The 14,433-nt window shown below is 41.3% G+C and overlaps 1 protein-coding gene across 1 annotated transcript in view; it reads left to right on the forward strand.

The window, feature by feature from the left end:
* The window catches only part of PRKD1 (protein kinase D1), a 147,360-nt gene that overhangs the window by 102,424 nt on the left and 30,503 nt on the right, over positions 1–14,433 (forward strand). Inside the window, exons 4-5 of the mRNA XM_084827267.1 lie at positions 2,171–2,331; positions 11,245–11,268. Of these exons, the coding sequence (XP_084683393.1) occupies positions 2,171–2,331; positions 11,245–11,268 (185 nt within the window). The remainder of the gene's footprint in view (positions 1–2,170; positions 2,332–11,244; positions 11,269–14,433) is intronic.

A 14,433-nucleotide genomic window follows, 5' to 3' on the forward strand; every position in this document is an offset into this window, starting at 1 on the left:
GCTGGTTTTACTCTTTTGATGGAGGGAACTGAAGCGGAACACAACAGGGTAATTTGAGAGCTCATTATCTGTGATCTATTTAAAAACAGAACAACGGGCATTCATTTATTTATTTATTTATTTATTTTACAATATTTATATACCACTCTACATCAGAAGATTTCGGAGCAGTGAACAACATGGTAAAAGAATAAAACAACAGGTTAAAAGAGTTAAAACATTTTTTAAAAAGATAAACCCTAACAAAGTGGAATTTAACAAACCACGGCTGGTCATGCAAGGAAGGCATCTTCAGGAGGCGCTTGAAGGAACACAATGTTGGCGCCTGAATTCCTCTAAAGGCAGGGAATTCCACTGGAAGGGGGCCACCACAGGGAAGGCTCTTTTCCATGGGCCCATGTGGAATCACCAGGAACATGCCCTCTAATTACATCAGTGACCGGGCAACTTGGTAAGGAAAGAAGTGCTCTCACAGCTTTCCTGAGTTGTTTAGGGCTTTGTACACTACTACTAATACCTTAAACCTGGCCCAGTAGCAAATAGGCAGCCAGTGCAGTTCCCTCAGCAGAGGAGTTACACGCTGAAATGGGGCAGCACTTGACAACAGCCGAGCTGCTGCATTCTGCACTAGCTCCAGCTTCCGGACCAGCCTTAAGGGCAGCCCCACATAGACCGCATTGCAGTAATCCATGTCAGGGTGGACACTCAGCCCATAGAATCCCAGAGTAATTCTGATTCTGAGGAAGAGCAGTCGCTCCTGGGAGAGGAGCGTGCTCCTCTTTCCCAGGGCCAACAGCTGACGGAGATTCCTCCCACCAGCATTCCTAGCTTAGATAGCAGTCCAGGGAGTGACAGAGCGTGGGAAGCAGACTTGATGGACGCGCGATGCCGACGCAGAGAGCGGAGCCAAATGGAGGGCGCAGAAAGGAGGCGTAGTGCCCGGTTGGCGCACAAACAACGGCTGCGGCCAGAGGATCCAAGAGAAAAGGGGAGGGACTCTCCCTAGTCCTTAAGTTCAGGGGTCTGCCAGTAATTCCCTTTCAAACGGGGACCAACTCTTCCAACTTAGGGCATAGGTACTGTGCTGCTCATTTCTAGTTGCTAACGGTAGAGTTGTTAAGTTGTAAAAGAGGAATAAAGCTTTGAAAAGAATCCCTTTGTCTGTGTCTGGACTTGGCTACTGGATTAGACTGAGAGAGGCCTCCAAGGAGCCCTTGACAACCCAGTCCTGAGGTTACTAATGCCTGTACCACCATGGTCAAGCTATCCCTGTCCAGGAGAGGCTGTAGCTGACGAACCAACCGAAGCTGGTAAAAGGCACTCCAAGCCACTGCGACCACTTGGGCCTCCAGCGACAATGATGGATCTAGGAGTACCCCCAGACTACGGACCTGGTCTTTCAGAGGGAGTGCAACCCCATCCAGAAAAGGCAATGAGCCTATCTCCCAGACCCGGGAACCACTCACCCACAGGGCTTCTGTCTTGCCAGGATTCAGCTTCAGTTTATTGGCCCTAATCCAGCCCATTACTGAGTCTAGGCACTGATCCAGGACTTGCACAGCCTCTCCTGATTCAGATGTCATAGGGCGACAGAGCTGTGTGTCATCAGCATACTGATGGCACTTGGCTCCTAATCACCTAATGACCACTCCCAGTGGCATCATATAGATGTTAAACAACATTGGGGACAGGATGGTACCCTGCGGCACCCCATAGCTCAATTGCCAAGTGCTCCATTTTGTGCTGGAGGGTCACAGCAGGGTCACGGCATCATGTAAAGAGCCCACACACTTCTGTGAAGGAGCAATCTCAATCGCAGGATAAAAGCTCCATGTGATGAAGCCCACAGTGTCATTTTTCTCATACAGAGTTAGGAAAAGGTTTTCCATGAGTAGAAAGGCACCTTTGGGGTCCAGCTCTTTGACATAAGATATACCAGTTCAGTTTTAGAATCTAAACTTTTGCTTTGTTAAGAAATCATCTTTATTTGTTTTTAAATAAGCTATCAAACATTCCTGAATTGTGTGCAATTTAATAGGCTTCCTTATTCAAAGGTGGGATTTCAAGAAAAGGTGGCAGATTCTTTACAAATAGTTTTCACTGTGAATGATTAGCATTTATTTCTTCATATTAAAATAATTTGTAATAGGCATGTTTCTTTTCCTTTCAGGATGTGGCCTAAACTATCACAAGAGATGTGCGTTTAAGATCCCTAACAACTGCAGTTGTGTCCGGAAGAGACGACTTTCAAATGTTTCCTTAACAGGACTTAGTAATATCAGGACAGTGTCTGCAGAAGTTTCACCTACAACTCCAGATGAAGCTCTCCTGGTACAAAATTCATAAATATTAAAGTAGTATAGGCTGTATAGTAATAAATAAATGAATTTGGACACTTTATTATCTCTTTTCCAGTCTAAAGGGGACTTTTCATATGTACCTACCACTTCAGAAAATTCACTATTTGGGATATGCCTGGTACTTTCCACCATGCATACAAATGCAGGTGGGATATACTTATTTCTGGAAGTGTGTACAAAATAGTACACTATCAACGATCAGTTCATATGTGGTAGTCTATTGCAATCTGGCTACTAGAAATAAGTACTCTACATATGCAGCTTTTTGTATGGTGGGGAGCACCATAGTGTTGTTGTGTTTTGTATTGTTATTGTTATTTTTATTTGTAAACTGCTTTGAGATTTGCTATGAAGAGGGGTTAATAAATTTAATAAATAAATAAATTATATCTCCCCCCACCTTTTGGAGCATGATGAGTGCATGTGTGAAGCTGCCCAATTCTGAGGCAAAAGTATTTTTGTAAAAGGTTACTTTATTGACTCTGAAAACATAACAAGTTGGATGCAGGCGAAGTTATTTCTCATTGGAATCAATGGGACTTCAGGTAAATCATGGTGAACTTGCCCTATTGGTTTCAGTGGGACTAAAGTTTAACTTACTGAGGTTACAATTCTATATTACCTCAGATTAGATTCCACTGAATGGAATAGGGCTTACTTCTGAGTAGATATGTATAGGATTGTACTGGAAATCTTAATCCAACCCAGTGTACACATATTTCGTGATTTTTTCACCATTCTAATTCTTAGTGCAATTACAGCACAACCTGAAGCACATTTGCTCAGATGTAAATCTTATTTAGTTCAATGGGACTTACTCTCTCATAATTACATTTTCAGGATAGCATCCTTAGAACTGTATTCTAATTTACTACGTCAGAGATTGCTTGGGACCATAATCCAGGGGCGGGGAACTCCCTCCCGACATTATATTGAACTACAACTTGCATCATCCCTGTCTGTTGGCCATGCTGGCTGGGGCTGATGGGAACTGGAGTCCAACAATATCTGGAGAGCCACAGGTTTCCCACCCCCAACTTAATCATACAGAAAGGTGAAGCTAAATAGGTATACCTGACCAATTCTTGGATGGGGCCATGTGGAGATTCATGTAAGCAATCTTTATCTTTCTGGAGGAAGACCAGGAAACAAAATGAAATGTAAAAATATATCATAAAATAATCTCAGTTTATGATATGTAAAATTAGTGGTACTTAAACAGCGGGTAATGTACAGGCATGTAGCTTTATTTGCCAGTCCAGTCTATTGCTCTGTTCCAGACAGATTCCCACCCAGTATGCATAAATGCAGATTGTAGTATAATGAGAAACACGTGTAGTGATTGACACAGATATGCACAGATATAATTGCTCTGATCCAACATTCCTTGTGGAGCTCCACATGCATGCATGTGCTTCCTCACTCAGTAATTTATGTAGTAAAATCATGTATATAGATGGTGCTATATAAATAATTATGGAGCAGCTGTATAGGTATGGAATTGTGCTCTCCACTGAAAAGAATGGCACGTCCTGTACTGTGTGCACATAAAGCATGTTTGGAGGATTGGGGTAAGGAAAATTCATGTACTCTGACACATGCAGGGAAATTTTGCTAGCAGACTCAGACACGCTCCTTTGCCAGACATGCACACTTACGTCCAATAATATTGCCATATAAAAATAGTTCTTGCCACTAGTTAGCCACAGTAAACTGGAGTTAGATTCCAATAACTTTTTATCAACTTAAAAAATCTTGAAGGCCAAAATAGACATTACTTTAAGTGTGTTTCCGGCAGCTATGCCTTTTTTTTTTTTTTGCATTTTGACATTAGAGTAGTCACAAAGGCCCTGATCCAGATTGGGACCCTAACATGGGGGCAGGGGGGCTTCTAAGATCTGGATTGAATTCCCTGCACCTACTCTAGAGTAAAAATGAGAAGAAGACATAGCTGCTAGATACACATATAAAGTCTGTTTTGGCCCTGAGTGTTACTAGAATTATTATCATGCTAAAAAGGTAAAGGTAAACTGCTGACCTGCCGACCTTCCAGTCTGCAGTTCAGCGTCTTAACCACTAAGCCACCATGGCCCCCATTATCATGCTAGACCTTATTTATTATAGCTTGAGTGGTTATATTAATAAAAATAGCAGTCCCCCCACTTCAGATACAAACATTGCTATTAAAAAACCTCACATGTTTTGAAAATGATTACTAAGAGATTCCACACACATTCTTATGTGAGCATCTATTTCCCATGAACATTTTCTCCTCAGTGCACGTTTTTCATACACATTTTACCAACTGAAACTTTTTAACTTTTTGTCTTTAGTAACATTCCAGATTTGAACTTAATGTCTACCAGAACTGTATATTGGGGTAGGGAGGAGGTAGATGTCTGGGTGATTTGTCGGAGATCAGTAAGGGCTTAGAACTCCCAAATATTTAACAGTAGGAACAACAAAATGACTTTTTCCACCTAAATTAGCCTGCTGAAATGGAGAAAGTTTGGGGTAACCAGTAGTGGACTTTTGTGTGAAAGGACTGTGAGCTCTGTACAGTTCTGGTACTGAAAACAAACTCCTAGGCTCAGAGGCACCTTCTTCTTTAATTATAAGAGTATGTTTTTGTCACCTAGCTCTGGTTGGTGGATCTTAGCGTTTTACTATGAAGGATAAACAAAGTAGATACAACAAGCCTGAAGCCTGCCCGCCACAGGTTTATATTATGTCCCCACTAAAAAGTTCCAGTAAGAAGTATGGGCGCCCACTGTTTTAGTAATAAATTTGAAGAATATGGAGAATTACTCCAGAAAATCTTCTAGAGTACTTCCTATGGTCTTCATGTTAGGTGTTAATTGCCTCATTACATACATGCTTAGGTGTTGTAGCAACATGGTCACTCCATACAGGGCTTACAGTCTAAGAAATAGTTGACTATGGAATTGTAGCCAAAGTTCATTTCACAGCTTTTCGAGGTGGCATCATAATATTTGAAAGCCCATGATTCAATGAACCTAAGTTCTCCAATCTATTGGAGTTGAACCTAAGTTCAAATTTTTACTAAACCAAATTCATTAGGTTGTCTCCCTAATCAGTTTTTAAAATACGAACATAATGATGGAACTGACAGGAGATGCAATGGAAGGGGATGGCAGGAGTGGGGCAGTACAGGCGGGGCGGGGTGAGGCATAGCTCAGTGGAGCACATTCTTTGCATGTAGAAGGGGCCAGGTTCATTTCCTGGCAACCCTGAATAGCAGGATTAGGAAAGACTCCTTCTTTTGGGGTCCTTGGAGAGCCGCTGGTAGTCAAAACTAGCTGAGATGGGCCAATGGTCTGACATGCTATAAGGCAGCTTCATATGTTCATGTGGAGATCAAGATAAATAATGTAAAGCACTTTGTACTTTAAAAGTGGTATATAATAATAAATAATAATGGGCTGTATTTAATAATGATGATGATAAGGAGAAGGAAGAGGAGGAGGAGCTGGGTGCCCAATAGCTTCTTCAGCAAGCCCAAGTGCTTGAGCATGCCTAGTGGAATCTCTCTCTCTCTTTCTCTGTGTGTGTGTTTCCCTCCTTTGAACAGCAAAACTGTATTGCTAAATCACAAACTGCTTTTAAAGCATTCCTTCTTTTTAAAAACAATTGTGTGGCATCCAGGCATCTACTGTTTAAGAATCAGAAGTTCACTTCAGCACACAGAAGTAAATGCACTGTTCCCTGGGTGGATCTTGCCCAGAATAATAATTGGAAAGCGAATATGTTAACATAACACATGATGGCTGTATTTCACTATACATGACTCATAGTCATGTATAGTGACTATACAGATTTATAACAGATTTTCTAGTGTTAGTAAGACCATAAGCTAAGTATGGTACAAAAACATTGCATTGGCACCTTGAAAGTGTCCAGAGAATCCAGCTGTAATGTTATCTTCTGTGATATTGTGCCAGCATGGCTCTTGGGCTATTTGATCCAAAGCACTTTTGTTCTGAAGCAGGAAATCTTAGATGTAGGCTAGACACATTGTAAACATTAATTTCTCATGTGTCCTTCTCATGTGAGACAAGTCTCACATAACTAAAAAAAATTATTGCTTTAAGAATTGGTTCATTTCAAATGTATATGCAAAACATTTTACTTCTCCTTGGAAATGGTCAAATATTCCACAAAGACAAGGATGCTCAAAGGTGGCAGTCTTGCCTTTATTAGTGGATTATGGAGTCATCTGAGAATCCTGGCCATCTTCAACTTCACTCATTCACCGACCCCTAAGTCAAAGCAGCAACATCCACATGCAATTGGGAGGTATCAGCAGGGCTGGAGGGATCCCAAGATGTGCAGAAATACAAGATATATTTAGGAAAAAAAAACAATAAGCTAAGACAGTGGAGGCTGGAGGCTCCAATGTCAGTGGGACAGTGAATCCGCTCTGGCTTTCAGTCAAAACCAGTCAGTACATCTGCAGCTTGGATAGCTCCTTCAGAGTTCTGATTGGTTCTGACTGAAACCTGGAGTGGATTCACTGTCCCACTGACATTGGAGTCACCAGCCTCCACCAACCTAAGATCTACTCAGTCAGTGAGGACTGAGCATGCTCAGTAGCATAGAATGTTGACTGTTGGGTGAAGGGGTAGGGAGGGAGAATGAAAAACCAGGAAGGCAATGGGGGATAGAAAGGAATATCTTGGAAAAAGGCATGAGGTGGCTGGCTGAACACGAACACACCACACACTGCAACATTTTGTTTTGGATGCCATTTGTTATAAAGTAAATACAGAATAACTACATAGCAAATGTGTATTTCCTACTTATTAATTGCCTTCTTGATGTAATACAGAGGTCCTGTAAATCTTGTTCTTGGCTTTATAATGGCATGTTCTTCCAGCAGGGAGAAACCCAACCTTCTGAATTTTTTTGAGTCCCCAAAAGTAAATCAAACCCATTGCAGAAGCACATGACAGAACATTGTTGTTGTTCAGTCGTTACGTCGTGTCCGACTCTTCGTGACCCCATGGACATAGCACGCCAGGCCTTCCTGTCCTCCGCTCTCTCCCGGAGTGTGCTCAAGTTCATATTCATTGCATTGGTGATGCTATCTAGCCATCTCATCCTCTGCCGTCCCCTTCTCCTTTTGCTTTCAATCTTTCCCAGCATCAGGGTCTTTTCCAGGGAGTTTTCTCTTCGCATTAGGTGGCCAAAATATTTGAGCTTCAGCTTCAGTATCTGTCCTTCCAATGAGCAGTGAGGGTTGATTTCCTTTAGGATGGACTGATTTGACCTCCTTGCAGTCCAGGGGACTCGTAAGAGTCTTCTCCAGCACCACAGTTCGAAAGCATCAATTCTTCGGCGCTCAGCCTTCCTTATAGTCCAGCTCTCACAGCCATACATTACTACTGGGAAAACCATAGCTTTGATTATACGAACCTTTGTCGGCAAGGTGATGTCTTTGCTTCTTACTATGCTGTCTAGGTGTGCCATAGCTTTCTTCCCAAGGAGCAAGCATCTTTTAATTTCATGGCTACAGTCACCGTCTGCGGTGATCTTGGAGCCCAAGAAAATAAAATCTGTCACTGCTTCCATTTATTCCCCTTCTATATGCCAGGAAGTGATGGGGCCGGATGCCATGATCTTAGTTTTTTTAATGTTGCGTTTCAAACCAGCTTTTGTACTCTCCACTTTCACCCTCAACAAGAAGCTCTTTAGATCCTCTTCGCTTTCTGCCATTAGGGTGGTGTCGTCTGCGTATCTGGGGTTGTTGATAATTCTCCCAGCAATCTTAATTCTGACCTGTGATTCATCCAACCTGGCGTTTCCCATGATGTACTCTGCATATAAGTTAAATAAGCAGGGCGACAATATACAGCCTTGTCGTACTCCTTTCCCAATTTTGAACCAATCGGTTGTTCCATGTCTGGTTCTTACTGTTCCTTCTTGACCCTCATACAGGTTTCTCAGGAGACAGGTAAAGTGGTCTGGTACTCCCATCTCTTTAAGAATTCGCCACAGTTTGTTTTGATCCACACAATCAAAGGCTTTAGCATAGTCAATGAAGCAGAAATATACGTTTTTCTGGAAATCTCTTGCTTTCTCCATGATCCAGCGAATGTTGGCAATTTGATCTCTAGTTCCTCTGCCTCTTCGAAACCCAGCTTGTACTTCCGGTAGTTCTCGGTTCGCATACTGCTGAAGCCTAGCTTGTAGCATTTTGAGCATCACCTTGCTGGCATGTGAAATGAGCGCAACTGTACAGTAGTTTGAATACTCTTTGGCATTGCCCTTCTTTGTAATTGGAATGTAAACTGACCTTTTCCAGTCTTGTGGCCACTGTCGAGTGTTCCAAATGTGTTGGCATATTGAGTGCAGAACTTTAACAGCATCATCTTTTAGGATTTAAATAGCTTAGCTGGAATACTGTCTTCTCCGCTAGCTTTGTTGTTAGGAATGCTTCCTAAGGCCCACTTGACTTCACTCTCTAGGATGTCCGGCTCAAGTTCCGTGACCGCACTGTCATGGCTATCAGGGACATTCAGATCTTTCCTGTATAGTTCTTCTGTGTATTCTTTCCACCTCTTCTTAATCTCATCTGCTTTTGTTAGGTCCCTGCCTTCTTTGTCCTTTATCATGCCTGTCTGCACAAAACGTTCCCTTGATATCTCCGATTTTCTTGAAAAGATCTCTAGTCTTTCCCATTCTGTTGTTTTCCTCGATTTCTTTGCATTGTTCATTTAAGAAGGCCTTCTTGTCTCTCCTTGCTATTCTCTGGAACTCTGCATTCAGTTGGATATATCTTCCCCTTTCTCCCTTTCTTTTTGCTTCCCTTCTTTCCTCAGCTACTTGTAAAGCCTCATCAAACAGCCACTTTGCTTTCTTGCATTTCTTTTTCTTTGGGATGGATTTAGTTGCTGCCTCCTGAACAATGTTACGGACCTCTGTCCATAGTTCCTCAGGCATTCTGTCTATCAGGTCTAATCCCTGAAATCTATTCCTCACCTCCACTGTATATTCATCAGGGATATGATTTAGGTCATACCTGAATGGTTTAGTGGTTTTCCCTACGTTCTTCAGTTTAAGCCGAAATGTTGTGATAAGAAGCTCATGAACTGTGCCACAGTCAGCTCCAGGTCTTGTTTTTACTGACTGTATGGAGCTTCTCCATCTTTGGCTGCAAAAGACATAATCAATCTGATTTCAATATTGACCATATGGAGATGTCCATGTGTAGCGTCGCCTCTTGTGCTGTTGGAAAAGAGTGTTTGCTATGATCAGCGTGTTCTCTTGGCAAAACTCTATTAGCCTTTGTCCTGCTTCATTTTGTACACCAAGGCCATGCTTGCCTATTATCCCGAAGATTTCTTGACTTTCTGCTTTAGCATTCCAATCCCCTATGATGAAAAGGACACCCTTTTTTGGTGTTAGTTCTAGAAGGTGTTGGAGGTCTTCATAGAACCGATCAACCTCAGCTTCTTTGGCCTCAGTGGCTGGGGCATAGACTTGAATTACTGTGATGTTGAATGGTTTGCCTTGGATTCATACTGAAATCATTCTATCGTTTTTGAGATTGTACCCCAGTACTGCTTTTCCCACCCTTTTGTTGACTATGAGTGCTACTCCATTTCTTCTAAGGGATTCTTGCCCACAGTAGTAGATATGATGGACACCTGAATTAAATTCGCCCATGCTTGTCCATTTTAGTTTGCTGATTCCCAAGATATCGATGTTCAATCTTGCCATCTCATGTTTGACCACCTCCAGCTTACCTTGATTCATTGATCTGACATTCCAGGTTCCTAAACAATATTGTTCTTTACAGCATCGGATTTTCTTTTCACCTCCAGACATATCCACAGCTGAGTGTCCTTTTGGCTTTGGCCCAGCCACTTCACTCTTTCTGGCGCTACTTGGAAATTCCCTCTGCTCTTGCCTAGTAGTATTTTGGACACCTTCTGAACTGAGGGGCATCATCTCTTTTAGCCTTGTGATATGTTCCATGTGGTTTTCTTGGCAGGAATACTGGAGTGGGTTGCCATTTCCTTCTCCAGTGCACCACATTTTGTCAGAACTCTCCGCCATGACCTGTCCGTCTTGGGTGGCCCTGCATGGCATAGCTTATGGCTTGACTGAGTTATGCAAGCCCCTTCGCCACAACAAGGCAGTGATCCATGAAGGAGTGACAGAGCATAGCAATGGCATATTGCACTTGCACAATAAAACATTGCTTGCCTCTTTTTACTTTAGCTGTGGAATAATTCTCTACTAGTCCGTACCAAATTGTTCAGAGAGTAAAGACATGCCACAGAGCTCTCTTCTGTCTGTCCATCCTTTGTGTGGGAAAACTTCCTCAGAGTTTTCTTCAAGCAGATGGAACCTTCTAGGCAAATGTAGCTCCATTCCACATATTCCACAAAGTCTGAGAAGGATCTATATTTCTGGCATGAACTGTAATTTTAGGGCACTGTACAAATACATTTAAAAGTTATTTTTAATGAGCTAGCTTAAAGACTGCAGGCAACATCCAACGTCATGTGAACACACCTCAGCTTGCGCAGTGGGACTTCCGCTTCGTCTCCTCCCACCAGCAGCTAGGAACAGAGGGAATCCATTCTGTCAGTGGTGTGTGTTCTGCTGTCAGATAGACACCGTTGATAGGACCCTATATTCATTTGGCAGTTAGGTTTCTTCTGACAAAAATATTCAAAATTCTATATAATAGAAGTGTGTATGAATAATGGCAATGGATAATTGTATGCACATTTCTACCACCATCATTATCATCATTATTATCATCATTATTTTACTCTAAACAATTCCGGAATAATAATGCTTTATTTCCCTCCCCCTTTTTCCCTTGTTCTCTTTGCTCTTCCTTCTGTAGATTCCAACGAGCCCTAGCTTTGAGGTAGGTACTTATTTTACATTCCTTTCTCTCAAATACATTACATATTCAGCAATTCTAATTTTGCAGTGAATTCAAAGTGATATTGTGTCACATTTATTTATTGAATACTGAGAAACTGGACATATAGATTATGATCTGAAAATGTATTTTCACCTCCAAACCGAGATGTTCGTAGGGTCTTTTATAATCCCAGTTGCAACAAACAGCACTATTTTAAAAGTACAGTGCAAAGCTATCATGGTGCTATATATCATCTGGAATGAAGGGCATGGAGACCTATGCCAGGAAATAAGTGCTCTCAAGGTAAAGTATTGATGTCTATGTGGTATTGATATCTTCTTAGGAAGAGGTACCCAGAGATTGCATCACATTTTGGCCTGCATCTTGGATATAGTCTGGCCCTCCTTCAGAAACTTCATTTGCATTAACGAGCCATTTATTTTCCTTATTTTTAGATAAAAACACTCTTGCTGCAGTAAAGCGAAGGATATTTTATCATTTTTATCTTCTGGAAAAAAGAGATACAGAAGGAAGAGCTACTAATTTATACTGGATTAAGATCAAAGATCTTCAGCCTAGTGTCCAAGATGTTAAGAGATATTTTGTGTGATTAACTAGTGGTTTTGTCAAAGAAGACCAGTATCTTTGGCAGAAGCATTGTTTAGGTGGTTAGGAACAACTGAATATGAAGACGAATATGCTGATTCAACAGGATAGAGTTGGAATCTGGAAATGGCTGTGTTGATAAGATTGCTGGTATTAGAATTTCATGTATTACTTCAGATTACCCTTAGCTGGAAAGTGAAGTGGATTATCACTTACATTTTGTGCTCAGATATGCATATCTGAAAACAAAATTTATCGTGTTGAACACTGGCTTGTTTCCTTGTTGAAAACATTTATATACCTCCCTTCACCAGATCTGCTTCCAGGACACTTTTACAAAATTTAAATATCAAGTAACAATAAGATCACATAACAAAAACAATCAACAAATAGAATCAGAGTAGTCCATAAGTTTTCTAATATGCCTCCAATACTTTAAAAGCCCTGAAGAATAAAAAGGGTTTTGCCTGGAGATGAAAAGAAACCAGTGTTGCTGTCAGGCAAGCCTTCCTTGGGAAGGGTGTTCCATAGGTGAGGTGCCATGACCCCAAAAGGCCCTCTTTCTTCATCTGTAACTAGGAGGGAATAGAGAGAATGCTGTGGCAGAAGACACTCCTTCACGCATTTTGGTCCTTGTCATGTTATTTTAGAGAAGAAACCACATGAAAAATGGATGCTTAACAGAACTTTATTGCTGTGAACAGTCTAGAACAGCAGCAGCATATAGCTGGCTCCTTCAGTTTGGACCCAGTGCCACCTATAGTTGGAAGCAATATAACCTTTAAACTCTTCATGTCAGTCCCAGGCCATTTAGATTAAACTCCCCATTACAGTCCCAAGCCATTTAGGAGATTAAAACTCAACACTAGCACTTTGAATTGGCTCAGAACAGAAGTTGCCAGTGGGACTCTTCTAACTAGAGCTCAGGTGAAATTCCATTCCCTCCCATTCAGAGGACTTTAGTCCCAGGGGAGGGCACTTCTGTTGCTTTTGGGTGTGTGGAGAATTTCCCCAAATTTCTTTGGGGGGGTTACCTTATTTTTACCGAGGGTTCTTTTGTGTGTATGTGTATTCCTGTAATGTTTAAAAACTTAGGGCCACTTATAGCAGTGACGAGGAGGACTCCCTGGAACTCTTCCCAGTATATCATATATAACCTTAATCTCCATGGGATCAAGGTTATATATGATCCTGAACTGTGTCTCTTAAAAACAAAAATAAACAATCTGAACCATTGGCCGGAACCACTTGTGTGCAGGGGTGGGGATAGCTCAATAATGGAGGACTTGCTTTGCATATAAGTCATGGGTTCCTGGCATTTCCAGTTAAAAGGATCTCCACTAACAGGGTTAGAGAATTCACTGGAGTGGAGAGCTGCTGTTAGGCAGAATAGACAATACTGGAATAACACTGCAATCCTATACTCAAGAGTCAGAAGCAAGGCCCAATGAGTTCAGCGGAACTTACTCCCAGATAAGTGGGTGTAGGATTGTAGCCTAAATGGTAAACTCTTATGTTTGTATGACGTGAATATTTTTATAGAGGTCATAATGTTCTAATTTTTGCAAGTCCTAAGTAAATGGAGGAAAAGAGAGAACGTGAAACCTGACGTTGCTATTTAGGAATTGCCATTCTTTCTTACTTACTTCCTTTCATGGTAGAAGATCCTGCCTTTGTGATGTACAAACAGATACCATTACTTAGATATTTGTCTTACAGCTTTGGTTATAGTCTGATGGGAGCTGATTTGCTGCACATTGAAGTTTTGTTGTTGAAAAGGCACAATATTGGAAACACTGTTTCTGCCAACAATGCTCAGACCTGTTTTAAAAAACTGAATTGTCTCCTGAGTTGTATTAGGAGCACTGTTCCTTCTTTATTTTTAATCCCACAAGTACAATATGGGCTGTCTAATAAGATTTTATGGCTTGGATTGAATCAGTTTTACTGAAAGAGCTTGGCAGCTGTGCAATTTAAATAACTGCACACATGTGCGACTGTCTCACCATTTGCAAAAGATGCATGAAATGCTGCGTTGTCCAGCTTCAAAGTAATATACTTCTTGAGAAATAATTGTACGGATATACTTAGTGCCTGGACGTTTGCTGGTTTCTGTAGTTTCCATAGTGTAATCTAGTTAAGCAATTGTTTCCTGGTAAGTATCCAAGCTTCCTGAGTCAGGAATCTGGCTGGCTACCCGGAAAAAAATAATTCACATCTCTCTTTAACAACCAACACATTGGAGAGAGAAGTCTGAGTTCAGTGCAGCAGTTTTGAGTTTTAGCAGAGAAAATCTGCTAAATTCTTCTATGAGAAATCATTTAATTTCCTGATGAAAACTTGAGAAGTTGTCTTATGTTGTTATGATATTTGAAATTCTCTCAGAACAAAGATATCATTTTAAGGCTGTCAGCCCAGTGAAAGAAGTTGGCTAATTGTTTTTCTAATTGATTTATTCATTAATCAGTTAAATGCATACATTCGCAGAGGTCCAGACTTAGTCATGCTTAGAGTAGATGCACTGACATCAACGGTGCAAGTTGGACATGACTTATTTCC

Source organism: Heloderma suspectum, chromosome 1 (assembly GCF_057233095.1).
Source record: "Heloderma suspectum isolate Gila_16-S chromosome 1, 16-S_ref, whole genome shotgun sequence".
In the NCBI taxonomy this organism is placed as follows: Eukaryota; Metazoa; Chordata; class Lepidosauria; order Squamata; family Helodermatidae; genus Heloderma; species Heloderma suspectum.